The 26089-nt window shown below is 44.0% G+C and overlaps 4 protein-coding genes across 13 annotated transcripts in view; 3 read left to right on the top strand and 1 right to left on the bottom strand.

Annotated features, from left to right (window-relative positions):
* Nucleotides 1-562: 562 nt before the first annotated feature.
* Nucleotides 563-2943, top strand: acp5a (acid phosphatase 5a, tartrate resistant). Of its 2 annotated transcripts, none has more exons than XM_077013648.1 (6): nucleotides 563-665; nucleotides 1212-1299; nucleotides 1448-1647; nucleotides 1823-1947; nucleotides 2068-2413; nucleotides 2503-2943. In XM_077013648.1, exons 1-6 carry the CDS (start codon nucleotides 642-644, stop codon nucleotides 2737-2739), a joined length of 1020 nt encoding a protein of 339 aa, XP_076869763.1. In that variant the 5' UTR covers nucleotides 563-641; the 3' UTR covers nucleotides 2740-2943. The 2 variants fall into 2 exon arrangements, with proteins under 2 accessions (XP_076869763.1, XP_076869764.1); XM_077013649.1 differs by lacking the exon at nucleotides 563-665 and adding an exon at nucleotides 932-1050.
* A 1856-nt stretch (nucleotides 2944-4799) lies between these two features.
* On the bottom strand, nucleotides 4800-8747 carry LOC143521072 (uncharacterized). The gene is made up of 2 exons (XM_077013650.1): nucleotides 8064-8747; nucleotides 4800-7672 (listed from the first exon to the last, which is right to left on the bottom strand). The coding sequence occupies exons 1-2, from the start codon at nucleotides 8356-8358 to the stop codon at nucleotides 6798-6800; spliced, it is 1170 nt and encodes a 389-aa protein (XP_076869765.1). The 5' UTR covers nucleotides 8359-8747; the 3' UTR covers nucleotides 4800-6797.
* A 1627-nt stretch (nucleotides 8748-10374) lies between these two features.
* Nucleotides 10375-21621, top strand: slc44a2 (solute carrier family 44 member 2 (CTL2 blood group)). 4 transcript variants are annotated; one of them, XM_077015323.1, is made up of 22 exons: nucleotides 10375-10535; nucleotides 12796-12844; nucleotides 13438-13511; nucleotides 13651-13735; nucleotides 14005-14089; nucleotides 14203-14322; nucleotides 14431-14491; nucleotides 14567-14687; nucleotides 14883-14966; nucleotides 15280-15392; nucleotides 15684-15815; nucleotides 16019-16118; nucleotides 16500-16592; nucleotides 16714-16798; nucleotides 17086-17348; nucleotides 17583-17677; nucleotides 17770-17873; nucleotides 18002-18075; nucleotides 18179-18249; nucleotides 18458-18546; nucleotides 18815-18899; nucleotides 20912-21621. In XM_077015323.1, the coding sequence occupies exons 1-22, from the start codon at nucleotides 10499-10501 to the stop codon at nucleotides 21028-21030; spliced, it is 2139 nt and encodes a 712-aa protein (XP_076871438.1). In that variant the 5' UTR covers nucleotides 10375-10498; the 3' UTR covers nucleotides 21031-21621. The 4 variants fall into 4 exon arrangements, with proteins under 4 accessions (XP_076871438.1, XP_076871435.1, XP_076871434.1 ...); XM_077015320.1 differs by lacking the exon at nucleotides 20912-21621 and adding an exon at nucleotides 19339-20776; XM_077015319.1 differs by lacking the exons at nucleotides 10375-10535; nucleotides 20912-21621 and adding exons at nucleotides 11575-12376; nucleotides 19339-20776.
* Nucleotides 21622-21679: 58 nt separating this feature from the next.
* odad3 (outer dynein arm docking complex subunit 3) overlaps nucleotides 21680-26089 on the top strand; it is an 8680-nt gene continuing 4270 nt past the window's right edge. For 2 of the 6 annotated variants that reach the window (XM_077015325.1, XM_077015324.1), the window contains exons 1-8: nucleotides 21680-21903; nucleotides 22118-22239; nucleotides 22469-22546; nucleotides 22663-22827; nucleotides 23151-23186; nucleotides 23397-23501; nucleotides 25123-25248; nucleotides 25335-25457. In XM_077015325.1, coding sequence (XP_076871440.1) covers nucleotides 21819-21903; nucleotides 22118-22239; nucleotides 22469-22546; nucleotides 22663-22827; nucleotides 23151-23186; nucleotides 23397-23501; nucleotides 25123-25248; nucleotides 25335-25457 — 840 coding nt within the window. In that variant the 5' untranslated portion in view covers nucleotides 21680-21818. The remainder of the gene's footprint in view (nucleotides 21904-22117; nucleotides 22240-22468; nucleotides 22547-22662; nucleotides 22828-23150; nucleotides 23187-23396; nucleotides 23502-25122; nucleotides 25249-25334; nucleotides 25458-26089) is intronic. The other 4 variants (XM_077015326.1, XM_077015327.1, XM_077015328.1 and 1 more) reach the window with 2 other exon arrangements.

The following is a 26089-nucleotide window of genomic DNA, read 5'->3' on the forward strand; positions in this document are numbered from 1 at the left end:
GTGACAACTGCTATGCATCTTTATCAGAATAGACGAGTGAGTCAAGCTTTATAAAAGATAAAACTGCTAAATGCAGAATCCTGCTGTGTATGTTCCCTGTCTAGCCTACACACTGCAGGCAAAATGTTGTCAGGTTGTCATGTGATGGGGAAAGTCAGAGTGCCAGCACAAGAAAAGTCCATGGTGATGCGATAAAAAAGCCTTTTCTGTGTTTGCACTAATGATGCTGATACAGAATGGAATCATTTTGTTTGTTTATTTATTAGTTTCACGCTGGTGGGTCACATGACCTCAAAGTCACTGATCTTACACAATTGCAAGCAGGGGTCCGTGTTGTGGGCTGTGGGGGACCCTCAGTTTGTCACACACCTAAACCCATTTGCTTTAGTAGCACAGACGGAACAGCAGTTGTAGCAGTGTGGAAACGTTGCTGGTGTGAAGCCTTGTGCTGCTAACACATTTGTCACATGGAACTGTGTTCATTATCTCACACAGCCAGTGAGTCAAGAGTGACATGCTCAGGAGACATAGACTCACACACACACACACACACACACACTGGGAGGGCCCTGTATAAAAGTGGTCAAATGAGGAAGAAGATAAGCGACTCCCTCAGGAAGCTTTAGAACTGAACAAAGAAGATGCCTCTGCCAATCAGACCTCAGGTTTGTGTGAAACAATCCTGTTTTGATCCTGTTTCTTTTGTAATAGGCTTAACTGCAGCGTGTGATTGTATTATGCTGACATGCAACTTCTTTTGAATCTTCAATGTATTAACGCCTTCAGTCAAACGTCACTGTGACCCTGTCAATGTTGTTTCTCTGGTGTGGTTGGTAGTTTGGAATCTGGTTCTAGATGAGTAGGGAAAAGAGGTGTAACTGGTAACGTCTTCCTGCTGACGAGTATGCATGATAATGAGCAGGATAAGTGGATTCAGCCAGGACTGAGTTCAGGGGTCAGCTGGTAGACGCTCCTAGGGACTGATTTAAAAGAGGGCCAGTGAAACAGGAGGGTGTAAGAAATAGCAAGAGGACTACCAGGGAGTTAATAGTAAGACATTTGAAGAGCCTTAGTAGGCCGATAGTCTTTGTTAACATCTAGACATGGCTGTTCTTAACATAGTTAGCATGTTATGTCTTTTCTAACGTGATAATGTCTCTAATAACAGTTTGCTTTGTGGCTGGGTTTTGTCTCGTTTGGTTTCTCCACAGATGGCTTCCCATCTCCTCGCCATCCTCATCTCGCTCCCTGTTGTCCTTTGTGGTTCTCCTTCTTTTATTGACCTGGACACTAAAGGGCGTAAGTAACCAAGCTCAGGTCTTCACCTGGATCAGGTGTTCTCCTCCTCTGTTCTTCCAGCATATGGCATTAATTCTCTTGTTCTGCACTTCCAGCTTGGGTCTTACTGCTGTTTAACATATTGGATTGTGATACTTGATGGTTCCAGGTAATCAATCCTCCATCCGGTTCCTGGTTGTTGGAGATTGGGGTGGCTTGCCGAAAGCCCCATTTACCACCCCAATAGAGTGGGCCACAGCCCAGGAGATGGGCCGGACTGCTGAGCAGATGGGGGCTGATTTTGTTTTAGCTCTTGGTGATAACTTTTACTACAAAGGAGTGAGGAGTCTGGATGATCCTCGCTTTCAGGTCTGTACAGTGCACTTAGCCGGTAGTTTGGGTCAAACGTGAAGATCAAAGTTCAGCATCTTCAGTGTTTCATTTGGTGTGATCTGTTGAGGGAAGACGAGTCTTGGGTGGCTGCCTGCCTGTAAGCTGTGGAATACTGATCTGCATTTTGTCATTTTCTTTTCTGTTCTTGTAGGAAACATTTGAGAACGTCTACACTGCGAGATCTCTCGATATCCCCTGGTTCGTTGTTGCTGGCAATCACGACCATATAGGGAACGTGCTCGCGCAGATCCAGTACAGCAAGCTGTCTCCTCGATGGTGAGTTCCTGTCCCTCGTCATCACAAAATGTTACTACTATTGTCATGGTGATCCATCAGTGCACGTAGTAGTGTGTGTACTGCTGAAGAACTGCAAGAAATCTGTGAACTCATTCCCAGGAACTTCCCCTACTACTACTATGAGCTGAACTTCCGTATCCCAGGAACACACAGCACTCTGACTATCCTGATGTTGGACACGGTGCTGCTGTGTGGAAACTCGGATGACTTTGAGGACCAGAAGCCACAAGGTCCCACGAATAACGCGCTGGCCAATCGGCAGCTACAGTGGCTGCAGCAGCGCATGGCCAACTCTAAGGCTGACTTCCTGCTGGTGGCTGGACACTACCCCGTCTGGTCCATCTCCAAGCATGGCCCCACAAGCTGCTTGGTCAAGAAGCTGCGCCCTCTGCTGGTGAAGTATGAAGCTACAGCCTACTTGTGTGGCCATGACCACAACTTACAGGTTGGCATTTTAGCTCTTCGTTATTTGGGAGTGGTTTGTTTTTGTACCTCTTTGCTTATGTATTGGTATAATTCTGCTGTCCTGTTCAGTACTTTGAGGAGTCTGAGATTGGCTACGTTGTGAGTGGTGCCGGGAACTTCATGGATCCAAATGTAAAACATCGCCTTGACGTTCCTGAAGACTCTTTGAAGTTCTTCACAGGAGAGGCTTCCACCCTGGGGGGCTTTGTCCACATGGAGGTCACCAAGAAGAAGCTGGTCATCACGTTTATCCAGGCGAGAGGGACCTCCCTTTACCAGACTGTGCTCTCCAAGCGGGACCTCTAGTTTGGGGGCGGACATGTGTTCCTTGTACCGGAGCAGTGCTGCCATCTAGCTGTAGTGAGCACATTTGCAGGTGATTTTTTGATGTGATTCTACAGTACAGATTCTATAGAATTTTATAACCTGTTTTGAATTGTTTGTAGCTTGTATAGTTTGTATTTTTAAGCCAATATTTTAAATGTGAATAAATTATCTATTAATGACGAATGATCTCGTTTTTCATTGCAGTTTGCTTGAATGAAAAGTGGACAATCATTAGGACAGGGAGATTATGCATGTGACCAATATATAATTTGACAATATATGATTAATCTGATGCCAAAGTTAGTCTGAAGGTGGGTATGTTGGGTTCAGCTTGAAAATTATGCTGGTTTCTACCACTAGATGGCAGTAGTACTCTGACTGCAGCAGTTCACTCTTTTCGCAGTTTCGTCTAGTGTTCATGTGGGCAGCTACTTTACGACTTAAGCTTTCTTTAAGGGCAGGTGGTTTGTTAATACACACTGTGTTGAACATTGGGTTTTTTCTTTAAGGTGTCTGTTCAGCTCCCTTTTATATATCCTGTATAAGGCCAATCCTTCAGCAGATTATCTGAGCAAATGTGGAGTTCCTGCTTGCTTCTACAATTAATTATGGGGTAACAGACTAGACACTTTTAAACATTGATGTGTTCACTGAGAACATGAAAAAAATGAACAGGCTGTCATAGCAATTAATATTGATTTGCATCTCCTGTGGTTTAACCTAAGGTTTCGCTTAACAGTTTGGCTAATGTCAGTGTAACTGGACCAGGTGAACAGTTAACTAAGCCTCTTAAGATGGGCTGTGTTTATTTTTAACTTGACCTACTTTACGTGCTTGGTCATTTTCTTGTCTATTCCTTGGTGGAATCATGCCACCCATCATTGTGTCTATCCAGTTTCAGTTCTTCCCAGCTAATTCTTATTCTACTGAATCTGCGTGCAACATCTCCACTGTTTAGGATGACCTTCCTGCCATGTCCAATGGGCTTGCCTGATTCTGACCTCATCTTTCCTTAGTGTATGGCATATTCATCCTCACTTCCTTCCTACTTTCTGCTTTCTGAGATTGTTAGGGCCTATGTCATTCTCCCAATCCATACAACAGGATCAATTTTAAATTAGAGTTAAATATTTGGACTCACTCAGTAGGTATATATGTGGATTTCTGTACAGGTTTTGGCTGGACAAAGGTTAGTTGTCTTCTGTCATGGGTGGAGAATATGCAGAATAGAGGAAGCAGACATGGGGGGGGGGTTAATAATAAAAAGGTATTCAAACATAAAACCCATGACAGTCAAAAATAAGAAAAACACACACACACATAATACATAGACATGGAAATACATAGACAGACAAAACCACACACAACCAAGCCTGAAGGGGTCAGGAGCTGTAACATGACAATACTTTGTGACTTCTATTTTACTAGTAGGTACAGATCTGAGAGAATAGAAGAGTCATGTACAAGACAAGATGAATAAAAGAGAAAAGAAAGCTTCTCATTGGTACACCAACTTGTCAATAATGTTTTTAATTCAAACATTAAGAAGGTAATGTGTAAATAAAATAGATATAGATGCATAATAATCACACCATATCACACCGTTTACTCTTTTTTTCAAAATGTAAAATGTATGAATCTCAGTTGATCAGGTGATCAAATGCAGATCTTGTGTTGTTTCTGTCCTCATGCTGAAAACAGAAACACTGCTTAACCTTTGACCTGGCTGGCCTCTAACTTCATTTTAGCCAGACCTGCAGAATTTTCACACCATATAACAGAGCAATCTAATCTGATGGTCATTTGTCACTTCCTTCATCAAACACATGAAGAGAGAAAAACATAACTCCACCTGGTCACAACCTGCCACAGTCTCTATATTTGTAAAGTTAGCAAAGCTCTACAGACTGATCTACAGATGCATCCTTCCCAGATCAAGCTAAATGCATGTGTGTGATACAAGCCAAAAGTATTAATCATATGAATGTATATATATATATATATATATATATATAAACTTAGGCTGTTGGCGAAGGTCAAAATTCAAAGTACATTTTGATATTTATCAAACAACATTGCAGAGTTACAACAGTGAAGTGGAGTCGGCCCTGATAACCCACTTCTCTACCTTAATCGATTCATCCAAGAATAACTCAGCTGCCCTGTTCAGAAGTATAGACTGGCTAGTAAACCCCACCTCCTGTGTCTTCTCTGAATCTGTTGATGAGTTTCCAATATTTTTAGGGAAAGATTACTAGTATAAGGCAGAATATAGCAACAAGCGCTAATAGACTATCAACCCTAATATCAGTTAATCAGCCTAACTGTAATATATCTTATTTCCAAGAAGTTTGATGTGATTTCATCACTAAATTCCTCTACATGTGAACTGGACCCTTTAGCAACATGCTTTTTTAAGCAGGTTCTGAGCTCATTATCTAATGATGTTCTATGATTGTCTCTGCAACTGGGAGAATTCCCTAATATTCTTAAAACTGCAGTGGTTAAACCACTACTAAATCTTGATCTCAGAATTCTAAGTAATTATTGACCTATATCTAACCTTTCTTTTCTTGGCAAAATCATTAAAAATTTGAGTCAACCCTGTTGAATGATTATGTTAAAGCAAACCAAATAAGTGATACTTTTCAGTCTGGTTTCAGAGCCCTCCACAGCACTGAAGCAGCACTAATTAAGGTAGTAAATGACCTGAGACTGAGTAAAGATGCAGGCAAACTCTTAGTCCTTTTTCTGCTATATTTAAGCGCCACTTTTGACACTGTTGATCATGAAATACTTCTTGATCGACTACAGAGCTGGGTAAGTCTCGGTGGCTTAGTCTTAGACTAGTTTAGTTCATATCTAAATGGGCGCGATTACTATGTTGCATTAGTTACTTCTTCCTCCACACATCAAAAAATAACTTGTGGGGTCCCCCAAGGATCAATTCTTGGTCCTTTACTGTTCATCCTATATATGCTTTCTGTTACCACATATCATTAATAGACATGATATTAGTTGTCATCAATATGGCTCAATGTGCAGCACTGTAGGTCCGGACTTGTGGGTTAAAATGATAGCAGTGATTAGTGAAAGGAAGCGTGCAAACATACACAGACTCTTAGCATGCAAACATACACAGATGCAAAGCGTCCGGGCAACCGTGTGTCACGCAGCTCAGTGTGCAGTACTGGAACACTGGTTGGGGGTTGGGAGTGGCTGAGGGTGTGTGCGTGGTTGGGGGTGTGTACATGAGGGAGTGGCTGAGGGCGTGTGCGTGGTTGGCGGTGTGTACATGAGGGAGTGGCTGAGGGTGTGTGCGTGGTTGGGGTGTGTGCTTCAGGGAGTGGCTGAGGGAGTGTGCGTGGTTGGGGGTGTGTACATGAGGGAGTGGCTGAGGGCGTGTGCATGGTTGGGGGTTAGGGTTAGGGTCTCCCCTGTGACTGGGACAGTCTCAGATAGAAGTTAAATAGAAATAAAGCAATCTGTCTGCGCCATCACAGTTAGTTAAATATCAGATTTAGAACTGCCTGCATTTTGTTGTTTGCAATAACAGTTGACAATGAGAGGAACTTTTCTGTTTATCTGCAAGTTGAACCTGTTCACATTAGTGTTTATTTTGTCTCCTATTGGAAGTTTCTGATTTGGCTTATTATTCTTATTTGTTTCTGATTTTGGCCTTATTATTGTTTCCCACAGAATGACAAAATACACATCATGACACCGTGTTCTACAGGTCCTCACTTTAAAACAGCTCCTATTCACAGCACAACCCCATTCACTGTTTATAGCACAGACCTATTTTGTATCACTACCATGAGATCAATAAATGTCTTTGCCTCCTATAAACAGAAAGATAGCTACAATCAATTTACAGGCCTTTATCTCAAGCACTGTCCAATTAGTGCCTGCTGAGAAGGCTGAGTTCAACCAGTCTGTAGGGACATCACTCTGTATGGATAGGTCTGGGTAGAATGAGGACATCATTAGTGTGCAGTTAAAGGCAGAGGTAGTGGGTATGGAGAAGGGTAGAGCAGTCAGGGGTAGAAAAAGGCTTCTTGTATTAACTTTTGAGGGCTTGTGATGGGGTTCTTGGTTTCATGCAACAGGCTGTGTGACAGTTGGCTGCTGGGCTGAGGACTTTGGGATGGTTGACTGTGGGGTAGCTGACTGTGGGGTGGTTGACTGTGGGGTAGCTGACTTTGGGGTGGTTCACTGTGGGGTAGCTGACTGTGGGGTGGTTGACTGTGGGGTAGCTGACTGTGGGGTGGTTGACTGTGGGGTAGCTGACTTTGGGGTGGTTCACTGTGGGGTAGCTGACTGTGGGGTGGTTCACTGTGGGGTAGCTGACTGTGGGGTAGCTGACTTTGGGGTGGTTCACTGTGGGGTGGTTCACTGTGGGGTAGCTGACTGTGGGGTGGTTCTCTGTGGGGTAGCTGACTGTGGGGTGGTTGACTGTGGGGTAGCTGACTGTGGTGTGGTTGATTGTGGGGTGGTTGACTGTGGGGTAGCTGACTATGGGGTGGTTGACTGTGGGGTGGTTGACTGTGGGGTGGTTGACTGTGGGGTAGCTGACTGTGGGGTGGTTGACTGTGGGGTAGCTGACTGTGGGGTAGCTGACTATGGGGTGGTTGACTGTGGGGTAGCTGACTGTGGGGTGGTTGACTGTGGGGTGGTTGACTGTTGTGAGAGGAGGAAGGGAAGAAGTGTGGAATGTAGGGTATGACAGCCAGCAGTGGGCTGGACTGAGACCTCTCCTGTGGGGACAGAGGAATGACCACATCATCCTGGTCCCACACATGGAAGGCGTTTGGGCGAGAGAGGGTGAGGGCCGCCGGCATGTGGGCGGGGCTCCGCCTGCCCACCTCGCTGGTTTCCTTCAGGTCCTCATCGTTTGGACCCAGAATGCAGTCTATAAACAGAGAGGGCAAGAATGATCTTTGTTTTTCTGGAAGGTCTGAGAGAAAAATCTATTATAGCTGTCAGCTCAAACAAGTGTCAGCTTACAGTGTAAAGCACAGAAAAAACACAACCGCACAAAACAGTTGCACACAGCACAAAAACATGGACAGCATAAAAACACAAACTGCAAAACTGCACTTCAGCTTAAATATTTATAATTAATTGTCTTGTCAGCAAATTTCAAAACTGTGGACTTTCTAATAATCTTTATGTTGTATGTAATTTTGATAGATAGCTCTAAAAATGCAACCTTGTAAACAGAATGCTGCAATTTTTACAACCATCTATCTATCAAAATCACACTGCTTATAAATTACACAAAATAATTACTGAAACGTTACCTAGGATGTCATGAACAAGGTCTTTAATTAAGTGTCCCACGATTGCGTAGGCAACCAACACCACCACGATGGCTGCTAATACCAGGTATAATAATGCTTTGGGAAGCTGGATGAGGTCGTGCCGATGCGGTTTAAACTCCTTATAAACGGGCGCCTCGTTCAGGGTGTACTGGTAAGCACGATTTCCCTCCGACGAAGAGTTCAGTGTGGTGAAGCCAGAGAGATCCATTGGTGTACCAGGATATAATGTGACTGCCGCAGTAATTCGTAGATATATTTGTAGTATACTTTGCATCCAAAATGTTCAGCTTTTAATAATTTGGCATCTCTTTAATTTGATAAGTTAATTAAAAAAACCGAAAATCAAATAGAACGGCAGAGACTATAGCCCTACTAAATAAAATAATTAAAAAACGAAACTTGAAAGACAGACCACAGAGATGTGGAGTAGAGTCCTGCAGAATCAGGTTTAGGATTTTCTTCGGATGGAGAGATGATGGCGAATTAGTTTGACGTCACCCTCCCGAGCTTATCAGTGAGCGAGTGACGGACTCAACAGGTGTACTGACCATCGGCCAGGGCCGGCGCCACGGGGGGGCGAATGGGGGCGTCGCCCCCTCAGGCGAGGTGTCCCGCCCCCTCAATGTAAAAAATAAGACCCATTTATTTTACAACAATCGCTACATGGTGCCCCCTCGGCCGCTCGACAATCGTTACACGCACCCCCCCCCCCTCCCCCCGCTCAACAACTTACGTTCGCACCCCCCGAAATTTTCTTGTTCTGGCGCCGGCCCTGCCATCGGCGCAGATGGAAATTCTGAAGTGAGGGGGACCAAGCTGCACAATATATACGTTTATGCTTGTAGATGCTAGATTTCGGATGGGGTCAATATAAATCTGGAGTGGACATGTCCCCCCCGTCCCCAGTGCCATCTACGCCCCTGGTACTGACCTCTGAATATAATAAATTGTGAACAGAATAAATTGTGAACTATTGATTGTGTGAAATTAAATTCTATAAAGTGTTAAGTAACAACAACAATAACACTATGCCTAGTTTAATTTTAACTAGTCTTATTAACAACTTGTTTTATTTCAACTTGCAAACAAAGCTTACAGTAAGCTACTGCTCAAGCTTAAAAAATATTTAAGACTAGTCAAGAATTATGAGGCAGGTGTAAAATATCCTCGAGATCCCAACGAAAACGCGTTGTAACTTTTTTTTTGCAACTAAACGAGACTAACTTCACATGTATGTTTTCTTCTTCGTTAGTTAAATTTTAATTACTTAGAATTCTCTGTCTGTCAACGGGTGAACAGAAAGCCTAAAGCCTGTATGATAAAGCATGTTGGAAGAGGAAAGCTGATTTTTGTGACAAAAAGAGACATCTAGATATCACCGCCCGGCAAAAGAATAGAAAGGGGCTTCAGACTGGTACACAGATCTTTAGATTTTTCAGCACATTTAGGTGTAGGATCACTGCTGTGGTATAAGGTATAATGCCACTGTTTGCTTAGCCTAAAACACACTACAAATCATTAGTTTCATTGTCTCTGAAAACCTGCACTGGAGTGTGACCGCAACCACCTCAACTTTACGTCTTATCTTATACCGCCCTCTGCTGGTCAAGCTTGACATTTGAGTTCAGGATGAAAATGTTAGTAAGCTAATAAGCAACCTGTCAGTAAGCTACTAATACGTGATTGTGTGTGTGCGTGCGTGTGCGTGTGTGTCTGTGTGAGTGCATCGCAGTGCTAGTAATACATGTGCTTCCACGCCTTTGAAAGAGAGATACCAACGCGACCCTGAAACATGACGCTGTCTACATTATTCATTATGCACAACACGTTCACAAGTTACATTTCCAAGAAGCACGGCTCCCTTACGGTGGGTGTTAATCTAAGGCTGAGGCCCAAACCACACAAATACTCTAGAGCTGTATCATGTTACCATTATATCAGTACTGTTAGTACACCAGCAAATATCTTATGTTGGTCTTGTCTTTGACCCGCACCAACTAATATTGTCCATCACAACATTATTATAGTGTAAAAGTTGCGAAATGTTCATGTTTAATATAAACAGTAATTAATATTATTTAATAAACAAATTTAAAATAATATATGCCATTCAAACCAAATTAAGAGCTATTTGCTAAAAAAAAACGTCCTGGTGATTTTCGGCAAATTCCAGTGAAGGAGCAATTAGTCTTTATTGGTCAAATGGGTTGTCAGTTAATTTTCACGAGCTCTCATTGGAGGATTCCGGGCTTCCATTCTGATCCTCCCACCGCGAGGGTGATGGCAGGGCAGTCGCGCTGCTGTAGGGAAGCTTGTCTGTGATCCGCCGCGCTAGGTCAGCTGCACAACAGCCTGCTGGCAGCTCGATGAAACATTTTTTATCCTTCAGTGTTAAACCAGAATAGCAATTCGGTATGGATCTAGAAGAAAAAAAACCTGAGCCTAAATATGGTAAGTGATTTTATAATAACAATTTCTCCCTTTTCTTGAGTCGGACTGATGCACCAGAAATGGAAACAATGATTAATAGATGGGTGGTGCCGCGCGGGGCTCGCGTGGATCTTCCACTAGGAGCTTCCACAAATATTTTTACACAAATCTGTAGGGAAAAAATGTGTGCTACAAGGCGGATGTGTAGGAAAACAACAGATACCTGCTAGTTAATAATTTTACGTCGCCCACCATTCAGTCCCCGGACACTTAGGACTTATTCTTCCGATGTTTGCACGTTTTCCCCCCACTGTGTATATAAACAAGTGCAACAAGGGCCTTCGGCACCTCCCGACCATTTTTTACTCCACTAAACATGTAACGTTCTCAGGCTCATTTTGTTACCTTTCAGATGTTCAGTGTTATTCCTATGTTACTACGTGGATCTCGTGAATTACTAGGTACGGAGCTTATTGAGACATTAAAGATATAAGATTAATAAACAAAATGTATATGTTGTCATCAAACCTTTTTTAAAAGAATGTTCAAGATATTCTGTATCCTGACAAGACTTGACCTGACAACACGTGTTGACACTTGCAAGTTAACATGAGGTTATTTTACTCATAAATTATTTACTGTAATAATAATATATGCCCATGAGGGTGTTTGTTTATCTGTGTGTGTCAGAGTGTGTGTGTGTGTGTGTGTGTGTGTGTGTGTGTGTGTGTGTGTGTGTGTGTGTGTGTGTGTGTGTGTGTGTGTGTGCGTTTTCTTTTAGAATACCCAGGTCTCTTCGGTAAAATAAAATCTCTCTGAAATTCTTGTAGAAGGCTTCTATAACTCAAAGGCTGAGTTGATTGGTGGCACTGAATTCAATGCGTGTTTAATGTGTGTTTACCTCAAACGAATATGCAAATTACCTCAATTCAACTATATTAATGGATAATTCATAGTCATTAGACAATTACGTAATAGTGAACTGGCAGGGCATTTTAAATACGGTTTGTCTTAATATTGTTTAAAAGGGAATAATAGGAATAATGGATGATAAGCATGATAGCTTCTTATCAGTTGCTTTTCAAGTTGCAACATCAAGACTCTTCTGAAATTACAGAAACCTTTTACTCCCCGTCAATGCCCCTCATTGTGTTTGAGAGTCACATGACATTGGAGGTGGAAAACGTCTGACACTTGTGATAAGGCGTCAGGCCACACAGGCCTTTGATTTATTCCTGCTGACTTGTTGTGATACAAACCTAATGCATTGCAGCTCAGCTTAGCCACCCGAAGCACAGGGGCTACATACAAATGCCATGAGTGCACTGCTCCACACAGGCACTGGGGGGCACTCTTCCCTGAGGGGGACATGTTCTGGATGTGTGTGCTTTGCTTAGCCTTTTTGGCTATAATTTGGCACCATATTTTGGGTTCACAACTCCCCTTGTCCTGAGGACAACCATGACACCTCAACACCTGTGAACTGACATTAACCTGTGCACTTAGCAAGAGAAAGACACATGTAAAGCAGCAGAGTAACATTGGGTGGTTCACTCGTTACCCAGGCCAGCACTCTTCTGTCTGTGTGTGTGTGTGTGTGTGTGTAAAGTGTCATGTGTTGGTGTGTGTTATGTTATGTATGCCAAAGAGGAGATGAGCAGTAGCATTTAGCTCCAAAGCACCTCATTCAAAAACAACTTCCTGTCAGACACAGGAAGTGGTGAGAGAACAAGTGTTTAAAGTTGATAACAAGTGGAACTACAGAAAAGACGACAGCGAAAGACATCGTGTAGGGTTAGGGTACAGTGTCAGTATGGGAAGAAATCAAGCCAATGGAAAACTCATGGAAAACAAGCCCAATGGTAAGCAAGGGTAGCATCATATTTCACTTACTGCCTTTTCTGTGGGCTTTCAATAGGTTGAACTCTGTTGACTACTCTGTTGACTCTGTTAACTACTACAAATTGATCCAGGGACAGAACCCTTTTGAGACCTACACTTAATCTGGGGCCCAGCAGACGCCCATTTTAGACCATTTTTTTAAAAACACAGGTGCTTTGGTTTTAGACTGCTGGGGATGTGTTGGGACATTATGACTCATTCAGATCACTTGTTGCTTGGTAACATCTGTGGCTATTTGAAGTGGATTCATATGTACATTTATTTTGGGATTTATGACAATAGGTGGTAACACAAATAATTTTCCATATTTGAGGTTGGATGTCAGCAAACAAAATGGAAGTAAATTCTCTTGAATTAAACCTTGTATTTTTCTTTTCAGGTGACACGCAGAAATTTGACCCTAATTTTAAAGGCCCCATTCATAACAGGTGATAGACATCTAAAAGTTGGCTTTATTCTCTATTTATTTCTTTGGCACTGCTTTGTAACTGGTCTTAATAATGCAGTGAAAGGTTTTATACTGTTTTGCTTGTTTATGTCCTATTCTTACACCACACTGCATGACCTCAGAACAGGATATAACTCTAAGGTTCAACCACATTTGCCTTCTGATTAAGTCAAGTCGGAATGCAAAATACTACTGTCAAATGTTCATTGGCACATGACAGAGTGGTGTTGTACAGAATAAGAGTAGAGTATTTTATGGATTCAGTACTTCTTGTGTGTTTGTAGGTGGTGTTTTGTGTGTATATATGTGTAGAGGGTGTGTTGTGTGTAGATGGTGTGTTGTGTGTATATATGTGTAGAGGGAGTGTTGTGTGTATTTGTGTATATGTGTGTAGAGGGTGTGTTATGTGTGTTGTGTGTATACATGTGCGTAAAAGGTGGATTGTGTGTATATGTGTAGAGGGTGTGTAGTGTGTATGTGTGTAAATAGTGTGTCTTGTGTGTGTATATGTGTGTACAAGGTAACTGTACTGTGATTGTGGAAGGTGATTGTATGTTTTTGTGGTGCTTACAGGGGCTGCACAGATATTCTCTGTTGTATCATCTTCTTCCTGGCACTGCTGGGCTACTTTGCAGTGGGAATTCTGGGTAGGTATACATTTGTCACATCATCCATCCATCCATCCATCCATCCATCCACCCATCCACCCATCCTTTACAAGGCCAACTCTGTCTATCAGTTTGTCTGTCTGTCTGTTTGACTACATATCTATTTATCTCCCCACAGCATGGACTCAGGGTGATCCACGGAAAGTGATCTACCCTACAGACAGTATGGGGAAGTTCTGTGGGCAGGCAGGCACTCCACTGGAGTAAGTTCCCTGAAGGGTGTCCAGCCACCCTTGTCTTAATAGACGTTTGCACCAACAGAGAAAAGCCTTGCTAGCTCAACAGATAATATTAGGTGTTGGCATCACTAAGATATGTCAGCACACTTACTATAGAGCCTGGTGAAGTATTCTGTACTCTGTATTAAGCCCACGGCTCTTCTAAAATGTTGCATTCTGTCTTGTAATCAAACCTGCTCAGAGTGCTTCACCTGCCATGCCTGATGCTCTTATGTTATGCACTGTGTTGTTAGGAAGAAGCCTTTCCTGTTTTACTTCAACATTATGAAGTGTGCCAGTCCACTGGTACTGCTGGAGTTCCAGTGCCCCACCACCCAGGTCTAAAAACAGCGTCCAACCTCTACGACCTGTGTGAATGACACATGTACCACTGTGATTGTATTAGTGACACCAGGCCCAGTTGAGCTGTTTCGTTGTGTTTGTGAATGCAGATCTGTGTGGAGAAGTGTCCAAATCGGTTCCTGACATTAACGAAGGCCAAACTCAGTACAGAAGCGACATTACTACAGTACTACTCCCAGTACTGCAAGGAGGGAGCAGACCTCAGTCAGGTGAAGAGAAGAGCCCTCCCGAACACACAGCGTTTAGAGCACAACCGTGTATTAAAGTTGTGAGCCTGTGGAGACTAGAGTTCACTCATCTCATGGTTCTGTTTCCAGTCGGTCCCTGAAATCCTGATGAACAGAATGTGTCCAGCGTTGATTATTCCCAGCAAACCTTGTAAGTTATTTTCCAGCATCTGTCTTCTGAAGTGTTTAAATGCTAGATTCTTAACGTGTGTGTTTGTGTGTGCAGTTACACAACGGTGCCTCCCAGCCCTGGAAACAAAGGGTGGTGTTGTTGTGATAGGCAATGAAACAATCTTCGTAGATGGAGACGTCAACATAAATGCCACAGATCTCCTGGAAGCATCAAAGTCGGTTCATCATAAATGAAAATTTACAGCAATGTTCAAACAAAAAAGTTAATTTTTTTTTATTCTACTGTAAAGTTGCATTTAATCTATAGCGTAATTAAAACAAAACAAGCAGAATTGAGTGTCTATGTATTCAATACAGGGAATATGAAAGTAGTGGCCTTCTGTTTAATCATGCTACTGGTGTTGTTGCAGGAAGTCCAACGTGGTTGTGGAGGCTCGCCAGGTGGCTATGAGAATCTTTGAGGATTACACTGTGTCCTGGCCCTGGATCATACTGTGAGCCTCTCAAAACATGCTGCCTCTCACACTAAATACCACCACAGACATGTCACACTGTAGAGGAGACTGAACATCTCTCTCTGACCCCCTGTCCCGATAGACCTTTACTCCAAGTGAGAGGAGCCCCTGTGGCTCACTTGGTATAGTGGGTAGGCTCAGGTGCTACAAACCAGGAGGTCTTTGGTTCATTTCCCAAAGTCAGACTTTGTCTTTGAATAATCTCCCCATTTTATTTTTTTTTCTCTCTCTCTACCTCTCTCTCTCTCTCTACCTCTATCTCCCCCACTCTCCCTCTTCCTCTCTCTCTCAGTGGGTTGGTGATTGCCATGCTTGTGAGCCTGGTCTTCATCATTCTCTTGCGTCTGCTGGCCGGGATCATGGTTGGGGTCATGATCACCATGGTCATCGCTGTCATTGGCTACGGTGAGGACCCTTGTTGCTATGGAACCCTTGCACGTTCATCCCTTGCGTCTGGTCTGCGCGGCCCTCCCCTCTGTGGTGGAGTATTCCCTCCCCCCACTCAGTAGCTGGTTTAATTGTGTCATTAGTCTGGATGAAACAGAAATGGATCTGAGAGATTGAAGAGATCGAAGATCTTACGGCATGAATGACTGCTACAGCTGACCTCATCAGAGAAGAGCGTGAGCCCTGGGGCTGCCAATCCCCTAATGTAGTTATTTCACCAGTCATTTCTGCCACATGTTGTCTCTGCAGGGATTGCACACTGCTACATGCAGTATGCCAGCCTGCGTGGACAGCCTGGTGCTAATATCACCATCAAGGACCTGGGTCTCCAGACAGACTTCTCCGTGTACCTGCAGATTCAGCAGACCTGGCTGGCTTTCAGTGAGACACCGTTTCTGCATATCTTCTGCTTCTCCAGCCATTAGAGGTTCTAATGGGACAGCATGGTTGAGACACTGCAGTACAGTGGGACAATTAATGAGATGATTTGTAGAGAATTTAAAAAAATCAGTCACCTGGTGTTGAGCTTTTCTGTGCTGTGGGAAGACTCATCTCAGTGTCTGGACTGGTCTCTTTACTCACAGTGATCATCCTGTCCATCGTGGAGGTGGTTGTCATCATTATCCTCATCTTCCTCAGGAAGAGAATTATGATAAGCATTGCTCTGCTTAAAGAAGCTAGCAGGTAAGGTTATGGTAGGCCATTACAATGTTACATAAACACACACACACACACACACACACACACACACACACACACACACACACACACACACACACACACACACACACACACACACACACACACACAGCTTTATTGATCTCTGCAGGGCCATCAGATTTATAGCATGGTGTGACAAACACACAACACATACAGCATTAGTGTTAAATGCAACATAATATATCTGCTTAAAGAGTGCCTTCCTGGTTTGAGTGTGTTTCTTGGATTGAGCTTCCCCTGCCCTGTTGCTCTGCTCTGCATTATAACTGAGGTAGTAGGTGTGAGTTGACAAAAGTGCTCTTAGATGTACGCGTAACTGAACTCACCACCTCGTCTCTTTTCCAGGGCTATCGGTCACATGATGTCATCACTCTTCTACCCTCTGCTGACCTTTGCCCTCCTGTGTCTGGTGATTGCGTACTGGGCCGTCACTGCAGTGTATCCACCTCGGCGCCCTCGTAGTGCTCACGTTACACCCCCCCCTTCTCATGTCACACACCCCACAGCGATCCTGCTAAGGATGTTTTGACCTGAGTCGCTCCTTATCTGAGCCCTCCAGCTTTCTGTCAACCTCCAGTGAGCCTGTCTACAAGGTTTTCAACACCAGTGAATGTGAATATTCTACAGACACCTGTGATCCTAAGGTCAGTCACTTGGAGAAGCTAATCCTCACATTGATTCTATAAATTGAACGTATCCTTTACAAGGTTCTGGGTGTTAGAGTGTGTGGTGTGTGCTATATGTGTGTACTATATTAACTTTTACAAACACTTTTTTTACAAACTACATACAATTTTACAAACACTACATAAGCAAACAAATAAAACCGCATGGCAAGGGCACCGTGGAAACAGCAATCCGAGTGAGCACAGCTTTTCTCTCCACACACATGTTCACAGTATTGAATGTCTCTTCTTGACTTTTTCCACAGACGTTCAACACCAGTAATGTCTCTGCCCAGTGTCCCGACGCAGAGTGCCTGTTCGCCTTCTACGGTGGTGAGACCTACTACCACAAGTACCTGATTTTTCTCCAGTTCTACAACCTGTTCCTGTTTTTCTGGTGTGCCAACTTCGTGACGGCGCTGGGTCAGGTCACCCTGGCGGGGGCTTTTGCCTCCTACTACTGGGCCTTCAACAAACCAGACGACATCCCAGCACGCCCCATCTGTTCCTCGCTCGGTAGAGCTCTACGGTGTGTGTTGGGTGTGCGTACATGTGTGTACTGGGGGTGTGTGTGTCTGTGCACATGTATGAGTTGGAGCGTGCTAAATCTTTTGAGGATGTAACCCTTTTATATGATATGTCATTCTTCCTGATAGATATAAAGGTGTCTAATTGATTAAACTGAGTATGATGGATATGGAAAGGTTATTATGAGGGATATGATGTAGTTTTGTATGATTACTGTGGGGTTCTTTTCTCACAGGTATCACACGGGCTCCTTGGCCTTTGGCTCCCTCATCCTTTCTATTGTGCAGGTGATCCGGGTGATTCTGGAGTACCTGGAGTACCACCTGAAAGGTATGGAGGAGCTTTCTCCAGGCTTCTGGACGTCCTGCCTGGTGGGACCTCCCGTGCGCTGTGCCTCCTCATGCCTCTGTTTGCTCTTCCAGGTGCTGAAAACAGATTTGCCAAGTTCCTCCTGAGGTGTATGGGCTGTTGCTTCTGGTGTCTGGAGAAATGCATCAAATTCCTCAACAGAAATGCTTACATCATGGTACACACAATTAGCATTTCTACTGACATTTGTTGAAAGAAAGGTTTTTAATGTTAATGGAACTATTTCAGAATCCAAAACAATGAAGCCAGGTGATGGCAGTTGATTGAACTCATTTTCTTTTCCAGATCGCCATTTATGGTAAAAACTTCTGCACGTCTGCTCATGAAGCTTTCTTCCTCCTGATGAGAAACATTGTTCGGTGAGAATTGTTACTTCGAGTGTGTGGGAGTCTAATTTGTTGCCAGGATAGTATCTGTTGTCTAAAACAGATTTCTTGCTGTTTTATTCTCTCATTCTCTCAGAGTGTTGGTCTTGGACAGTGTGACTGACTTCCTGTTGTTTTTGGGCAAGCTTCTCATTGTTGGGATACTTGGTAGGTTCTGAATGATGATAACACTGATTGGCTGGTCAGGCCTGGTGGTCTGACTGGGGCAGTTCAGGCAGACATTCTCCGCTCAGGGTTCAGCATCTGCACACAAATTGAACCAAATTACACAGTAACACGGCCGTCCCCAGTGACAGTGCAGTGTACCTTAGGCTTACTTATGAAGTCAGAAGTAAGCCTCCTTTCATACCTTCAGGAATCTGCTCCTTCTTCTTCTTCACACGGGGGATAAAGCCCATGGAGGACGCTGCACCTTCTCTCAACTACTACTGGGTTCCAATTCTGGTGAGGCATCTGATCTGGGATCAGACACTCACTCTGATTTTACCTCAGTACAAAGCTGATCTTGGTGCATCTACAGCTTAGTTTGTTTATAGGTTAATACATCATATCTGAATAAATATGTAGCCAGACTTTTATTTGTTTTTGAAATAATAGTGACTCAGAAAGAGGCATATCTGTACACACTAGCAGAGCTTCTCTTAGAGGCTTTGTTGTACCCTACAGGAACATTTACTTTTCACTCAACCAGTGTGTTGTTTTCTCTCCCCAGACGGTGGTGCTTGGCTCGTATCTCATCGCCCATGGCTTTTTCAGTGTCTATGCCATGTGTGTGGACACACTCTTCCTCTGCTTCTGTGAGTGTGAAGCTTTATTTATCATAGCAGTCCAATCACAGGCCAAACACTGCGGCAGGGAGGACACGACATGTTCAGTGAGCTGGCGTCAGGCCGGGGTTTACAATGAACACCTCCTGAAAAGATATTTAAAATGGTGCCTTTGAGAAACACAGGATCGGAATATTTAGATGTACCTTTCGGTCTAGATGTCTTGAGGCTTCTTGCTCACTGCAGTACTTCTGTTTTCTTCCTTCCCTTCACTTCCAAATATCTAATATGCTCATGGATACTTATGTGCTTTCTGATTAATGCTTTTCTCTTTTTCTCTCTCTCTCTCTCTCTCTCTCTCCATTCATATAACTGCAATCTCTGTCCTTTGCCTGCCCTGTTGACTCTCTGCTGCCTTACTGTTCTCATAATAAACCGTTAATACCGAAACACTGACTCAACCATGAAGGTGAGGACTTAGAAAGGAACAACGGATCGTCAGATAGGCCGTATCTTATGTCACCGCAGCTGCATGATATTCTGACTATGAGCAAGTCGACAGACGATGTCGATCACACATCTACGCCGCCCGCGGGAATAAGGGAGGACGTCCCGCTGCAGGAGAACGGGGAGGTTCAGCTGAGGCAGCAGGACGTTCTCAAACAGGACAATGAGGAGGAGACGCCACTGACCCAGGAGGCTCAGCAGGAGGAGCCCGAAGCCCCCAGTTCCCAGGAGGTGGTTGTGTTGGAGGTGGTGGACGAAGAAGAGGAGAAAGCCGATGACGAAGAAGTACCGCCACCGCCACATGAGACGCCTCAAGACACGGCGCATCAAAACGGCCCTCACAGCATCGACATTAAGGAGACGGAAGATCCCGAGCAACAGGAAGAGCTGCAGGTACAGGTGGAGGTCCAGCAGGGGGCAGCAGAGCCAGAGCCACCCAAGCCCCAGGAGAACGGCCCTCAGGAGAGCGACACCCCATTCACCCCCGAGCCGTAGTGCAGGTGCCAAACAAAGCAAACTCAACTCCAACAAGTCAAGCCCATTCATGACATAGTCTGTCCAGCCAAACAGAGGAGTCGCTCACTCGAGTCCCTCGTGGAACCAGATTTCCTTCAGTTTTCTCCCAGCAGCATGTTTTTCAGTGGTGCTTATGCCACCATTCTGGTCAGTAATGTTTCTAACTGCCAGTAAGTAGAGATTTTCTACTGGTACATACATGTTAATATCATTTAGCACTAAGAGTTACTGAAGGCAACTACGTCTCTGAGATGGAGCTTGTAGACCCTGTAAAATGTTCATGAACCTTATTAGTTGTTAAGTGGACCTGAATCTAATTGTATATTGTATAGCTCTGTAGGTGTTGAGTGTGGGAGAATGAGATAGATTCGTGTTTGGTGTAGAAAGTGCAAAAGTGTGACTGTACATTGTTTTGTGGGAAATGGACCTGTGCCTAATTATTGTGAATTAATGAATTATTATTATTAATTATTAATAATTTTAAAAACACATATCTATAAAGCTTAGTATTGCTATGTTTACAATGATAAAAGCAAAAAAATCGTATTGGTTTACATGCATACCAGCTAAAACCATATGGTTAAATGGTTTTATTTAAAATGTTGAAAAAAAAAATTTTAATGTAAATGTGTGAAATCGATCATACATATTTACAATAAAATAAAAGAACATTCCACCGTACCAGGAGCTGAAAAGAAGGTTGCAAAAAGACCCGGTGTTCATGTGCTGTGTAATTTAGGCTACCGTGACTGTTTCTGGATTGCGACTTTCAGTGGCTGATATTTGTCGGTCTATTTCTACCTCTGTCTTTCTCTTTTTTCTACCTTTGTATGTTTACCTTTGTACGTGCTTGAATAAAGCTGAAGTTTTCGGCTGTGCTCTTCTGTGTGGCCTAACACCTCCTGGCTGTGTGCAGCTGTAACGTTGTGTGTGTTTCCTCGGAACAAAGCGCCTTCAAGGCCGCGCAGATGTTGGTGAGTTGTTGATGATGTCTGTCTCACTCAATGTTACTCCACCAGTGGAAGATCTGGAGCGCAACGATGGGTCGGCAGAGAGACCCTACCTAATGTCTCAGGCCCTCCTCAACACTATCAAGAAGTCCAACGAGAAGACCAAAACAGCCTGGAGCGCAGAATAAAGGATGAAAGACGAATCATGGGGAGGGGAGAACTGGAGACGATTACAGTGTTGGGGTGTGGATATGAATAACGTACAAAATATTCAGTTGGACCAGTCATGTTCCTGTTTACCCCGATAACCAGCAGATTACACGGCCACATTAATATATATTAAAGATAAATATATATTAAAATATATTTTGGCTCACTGTATATTTGCCATTTTGCTTTACTTTGCATTGGAGCTTTTCATGCAGTTGCACGAACTTTGTTCGGTCCCAGCACTTTAACCAGGTACTTGTATGTGTGATAGCCTAAGAAGTGACCTGAACACGGGTTATTGATGATCTACTGGTGGTGTAACGGCAGGTTAAGACCAGAGACCGTATATATAAGGTCTCAGGTTAACACTGTTGACTGGGCTGCTCAAGGTTTAACCTGTCTGCAGTTCACACAGAAAGGAGTCTGTGAGAAAGCTTCAAAATGTTATTATTGTAAATCTGACAGCGTGTTACAGTGAAGACAAACGTATAACATATCAAGGCATCGATCTGTGAATAATATAGTGGATTTTATATATTTGTTTTTCAATAAGTACTAATTTAGACTAATTGATGCGCGTGCTGTGTAATTCTTCCAGCGCTGGCCGCGTGCTGGGCGGGGGCGGTACTGTCGTGTCACGTGGTAAGTGTCCCGTGAGGATGAACGTGGTGCGGTTGCTAAGCAATGTGTAAAAAAGTCAGTCAAACAATCTACCCTCAAAGAAGTGAGCTGAAGTTATGGGATGTGATTATAGACGGATGTAAACATGCCTGCCACTTTCAGCTCAGGGAGCATAAAACCTCCAATTCATGATCAAATTGCAGAGCTGCAGCGAAAGATTCAGCTTCTTGGTAAGTGTTTTGCTTGTGAAATGACCGTGTCAGCTAATTGATGCTAGCTAGCTAAAGCTAGTTACTTGAGGATAACTAGCCAGTTAACTAAATGTGTAGTTGACTATCTAGCTAACGAGGCAGAATTTAACACTAATCTACAAATGAGATCTGGTTAGTTTGCTCAGTAGCACACAGTCATAGATGGGTCAGCAGACTTGGTTGTTTTCAACAGAGGGAGACAGAAGTGCGTACTATGAGAGCTCTCAGACTACAATCAAGAAGAACAGAGACACCATCCTGCAACTGCGGCAGGAAAACAAGCTTCTGCATAAGAAACTGGCAGAGGCTCTGGCTGTATGACAACTTTATACACACACACACACACACACACACACACACACACACACAATCTCTGTGACAGTTGATCAAAGCACACACTACTGAAATACATTTTGCCAAGGCAGTTGCTGCATGACTACACAGAAAACATACACACACAGTAAGCCTGCATGTTAAACCTGCAGGTAGGTCTTGCAGATGTATCCGGTCACCAGTCCTGTCTGCTCTTTGTCTGTGTTTCCAGGGAGATGAACAGGTGATCAGGGAGGCATTTCAGTCCCGTGGATCAGACAAAGCTGCATTCAGGAACATGTCTGCGAAGGTCAGAAGGAGATCTGAGTTCATGGCAGGATCACACACATTTTACATTGTTTCTCTATCCGACATATAACACACAAACACATGAACCTTGAGAATCTTCTTCACTTACGTGCGTAGGCGGCCGTGCAGGTGTTGGATCAAAAGGTGTGTGATAAGATGAAAAAGCTGAACGCACTCAAATACACCACGGAGACGTCCCGTCGGCGGCTGGACGAACTGCATGCGCAGTACGAGAGAGTGAGAACAGAGAGGCGAGGGCCACCATCTAAAGAAGACACCATGGTAAACACATAAGGAGATTATACACACTGCCCACAAAGCTCAGTGTAGAGCAAATATGCACACCCACAAAGAGAATGCTCACCCAAAACACAATGTTTGAAGAATGTGTTTATTAAAAATGTTATTGTCTGTTTTTGTGTACATGACTATCTGATATTCGAATATTAAATCATTATATACTTCAGTGCAGCTTACACTTGGGCTTCTTAAAACGGCACACAGCCACACACACACACACACACACACACACACACACACACATACATGCAAATCAGCAGTTGTTTCTCTAGTGCTGGCAACTGATATGTTCCGCTCATTCACAGAATGAAGGGGACTCTGCTGATGTGCTTCCCCAAAAGGTTACACCCACTGACCCGCCCACCGCCCTCTGCCCCACCTGTGTCTCTCCTTCTGCCCCATACTCCTCTCTTTTACCCTCAGTTCAGTTTCTAAATAAAATCACATCTTCTGGAAATCAGCTCCTTACTAATTTAGCAAAACCACCACTATAATATAAAAGGAATGGGATAATTATGTGTGCTGATTAATGGCTTATGCTGTGAATTTAGCAGAACCTCCGTGTCTTGGAGAACCGACTGGAGAAAGCACAACTAAAATGCCAAGAGGCTGAACACATCATGTTGAGTTATCTGAAACTAAAGCAACACCTGCAGGTAACAGTTTCACACCAGCAAGTAACAGCTTCACACCTGCAGGTAACAACATCACACCAGCAGGTAGCGGTGTCACACCTGCCGGTAACAACATCACACCAGCAGGTAGCGGTGTCACACCTGCAGGTAACAACATCACACCAGCATGTAGCGGTGTCACACCTGCAGGTAACAACATCACACCAGCAGGTAGCGGTGACACTCCTGCAGGTAACAACATCACACCAGCATGTAGCGGTGTCACACCTGCAGGTAACAACATCACACCAGCATGTAGCGGTGTCACACCTGTAGGTGCATTACACCTAGCAGCATCTCATCTGCAGGTAATTCAACACACTTGCAGGTGATCAATCCCACTATTCTATTCTGCTTTTCTTAAAGAGATCACATCAAGTATAGTCTAGTTTTCAAAAAAGTACAGCTTTCGCAGTGCTCATTTCTTCATGGTGTCATGCACACAAACTCCTTCGTTTAAATATGGGCTTAAACTCTGGTGATGGCCAATTTAGGTTAACCACAGATTATGAGGGGAGTCAGACTAATTCATAGGGAAACTGTAGGGAAAGTAGGAAAAAGACCATTAAGGGGTTAAGCCCACACTTAAAGTAAGGAGTAATCTTGTGTGCATGACACCGTGAAGAAAGGAGCAAGCTATACTTTTTTTAACTAGACAATAATTTACTTAGTCTCTTTAAGAAAAGTGCAATGTAAATTAGCTCCGCCTTTGTATGCACATGCAAATCAATAACATTTTTACTAGAAAGAATTCTATTCTTGATATCAAAAATATAATTTTCGCTAGTAAAAATTGTATTGTTGACGTCAAAAAAGGTAATTTGCACATGGAATAATTAAATTCTTACTAGTAGAAATTAAATTTGTACTAGTAGAAATAGCATTTTTACTAGTAAAGAATGAATTCTTACTTGAATTAATTTCATTTATAATATCAAGAATTAAATTTGTACTAGCGGAAATTACATTTTCACATGTATAAATTGAAATCCTGATATCAAGGTAAAAGTAATAAGCCCACAGCAACACACTGGTGCTCTGTGGTAGGGGTGCGTTTATGTGACAGCTGCATTGGTGACAGGTGCACTGATTTAGAGGGGACTGCTCAGTCTAGATATAGATCTATAAAGATGGTCTGCTACTAGCTGGCCCACCCATCTGACAATGGGTTCCCTTTTGAGTTCATTTCTTCCTAATCCCTTATTCCTAGGGAGTTTGTTCTTGCCACTGTCATTGTTATTTGTCATTGCTTATTAGGGATCTGGACCCATGTGCTTGTAATGCTGTTTTGTGATGTTTATTTTAAAATAAAATTAAATTGACTTTGATTTTATGTGACAGGAGTGGATTAATGGGACAGGGGTGTGTTTATGTGACGGGGGAGTGTTTATGTGACAGGGGTGTGTTTATGTGACGGGGGAGTGTTTATGTGACAGGGGTGTGTTTATGTGACGGGGGTGCATTAATGTGATGGGTGCATTTATAGACCAGCATCTTGTTCTGAATACAGGTGCACTGAAACCTAGTGTGTTAATGCAGAACAGTGTGGGTGAGCACAGGGGTGTGCAGGGTCAGCAGGCTGCTCTGTGTCTCCGTGTCTCAGGAGGAGAGCCTGTCCTTTCAGTCCCGGCTGGACCAGCTGGAGGAGGAGATCCTCCATCAGAAGCAGGAGCTCCGAGAGCTGCAAGTCATGAACAACGATGCCCACTTGGCCAAGGATTCTGCCAAGGTGCAGCTCCCACGCCAAGCCTAGTTTCACACATCGGCAGTGAGGTATGAGTGTAATGTGTGTGTGTGTGTGTGTGTGTGTGTTAGGCAGAGCTACAGCAGCAGGAAGAGCTGGTGTATGGTGAGCGGAGGAAGAGGGAGGTCATTCTGAATCGCTATAAGAAGCAGGTGGAGGAGCGACACGCACAGGCGGAGAGGGGAGAGCGCAGAGTGAGTCACATGACCCACCACCCAGCTGCCTACACTACACACACCACCCTGCTGCCTACACCACACACACCACCCTGCTGCCTACACCACACACACCACCCTGCTGCCTACACTACACACACCACCCTGCTGCCTACACTACACACACCACCCTGCTGCCTACACTACACACACCACCCTGCTGCCTACACCACACACACCACCCTGCTGCCTACACTACACACACCACCCTGCTGCCTACACCACACACACCACCCTGCTGCCTACACTACACACACCACCCTGCTGCCTACACTACACACACCACCCTGCTGCCTACACTACACACACCACCCTGCTGCCTACATCACACACACCACCGTGCTGCCTTCACCACACACACCACCCTGCTGCCTACACCACACACACAACCCAGCTGCCTACACCACACACACCACCCTGCTGCCTACACCACACACACCACCCTGCTGCCTACACCACACACACCACCCTGCTGCCTACACCACACACACCACCCTGCTGCCTACACCACACACACCACCCTGCTGCCTACACCACACACACCACCCTGCTGCCTACACCACACACACCACCCTGCTGCCTACACCACACACACCACCCTGCTGCCTACA

Source organism: Brachyhypopomus gauderio, chromosome 8 (genome assembly GCF_052324685.1).
Source record: "Brachyhypopomus gauderio isolate BG-103 chromosome 8, BGAUD_0.2, whole genome shotgun sequence".
NCBI classification, from domain to species: domain Eukaryota; kingdom Metazoa; phylum Chordata; class Actinopteri; order Gymnotiformes; family Hypopomidae; genus Brachyhypopomus; species Brachyhypopomus gauderio.

What these genes read in the sequence shown, in the direction of transcription:
- acp5a (XM_077013648.1), top strand. Translation starts at nt 642, where the DNA reads ATGCCTCTGCCAATCAGACCTCAG. An exon ending in CTCTGCCAATCAGACCTCAG is followed by an intron (nt 666 to 1,211) that starts GTTTGTGTGAAA and finishes GTTTCTCCACAG; the next exon opens with ATGGCTTCCCATCTCCTCGC. An exon ending in AGCAAGCTGTCTCCTCGATG is followed by an intron (nt 1,948 to 2,067) that starts GTGAGTTCCTGT and finishes ACTCATTCCCAG; the next exon opens with GAACTTCCCCTACTACTACT.
- LOC143521072 (XM_077013650.1), bottom strand. Translation starts at nt 8,358, where the DNA reads ATGCAAAGTATACTACAAATATATCTACGAATTACTGCGGCAGTCACA. An exon ending in CCTTGTTCATGACATCCTAG is followed by an intron (nt 7,673 to 8,063) that starts GTAACGTTTCAG and finishes CTCTGTTTATAG; the next exon opens with ACTGCATTCTGGGTCCAAAC.
- slc44a2 (XM_077015319.1), top strand. Translation starts at nt 12,328, where the DNA reads ATGGGAAGAAATCAAGCCAATGGAAAACTCATGGAAAACAAGCCCAAT. An exon ending in ACAGAAATGCTTACATCATG is followed by an intron (nt 17,874 to 18,001) that starts GTACACACAATT and finishes TTTCTTTTCCAG; the next exon opens with ATCGCCATTTATGGTAAAAA. An exon ending in CACACTCTTCCTCTGCTTCT is followed by an intron (nt 18,900 to 19,338) that starts GTGAGTGTGAAG and finishes TCAACCATGAAG; the next exon opens with GTGAGGACTTAGAAAGGAAC.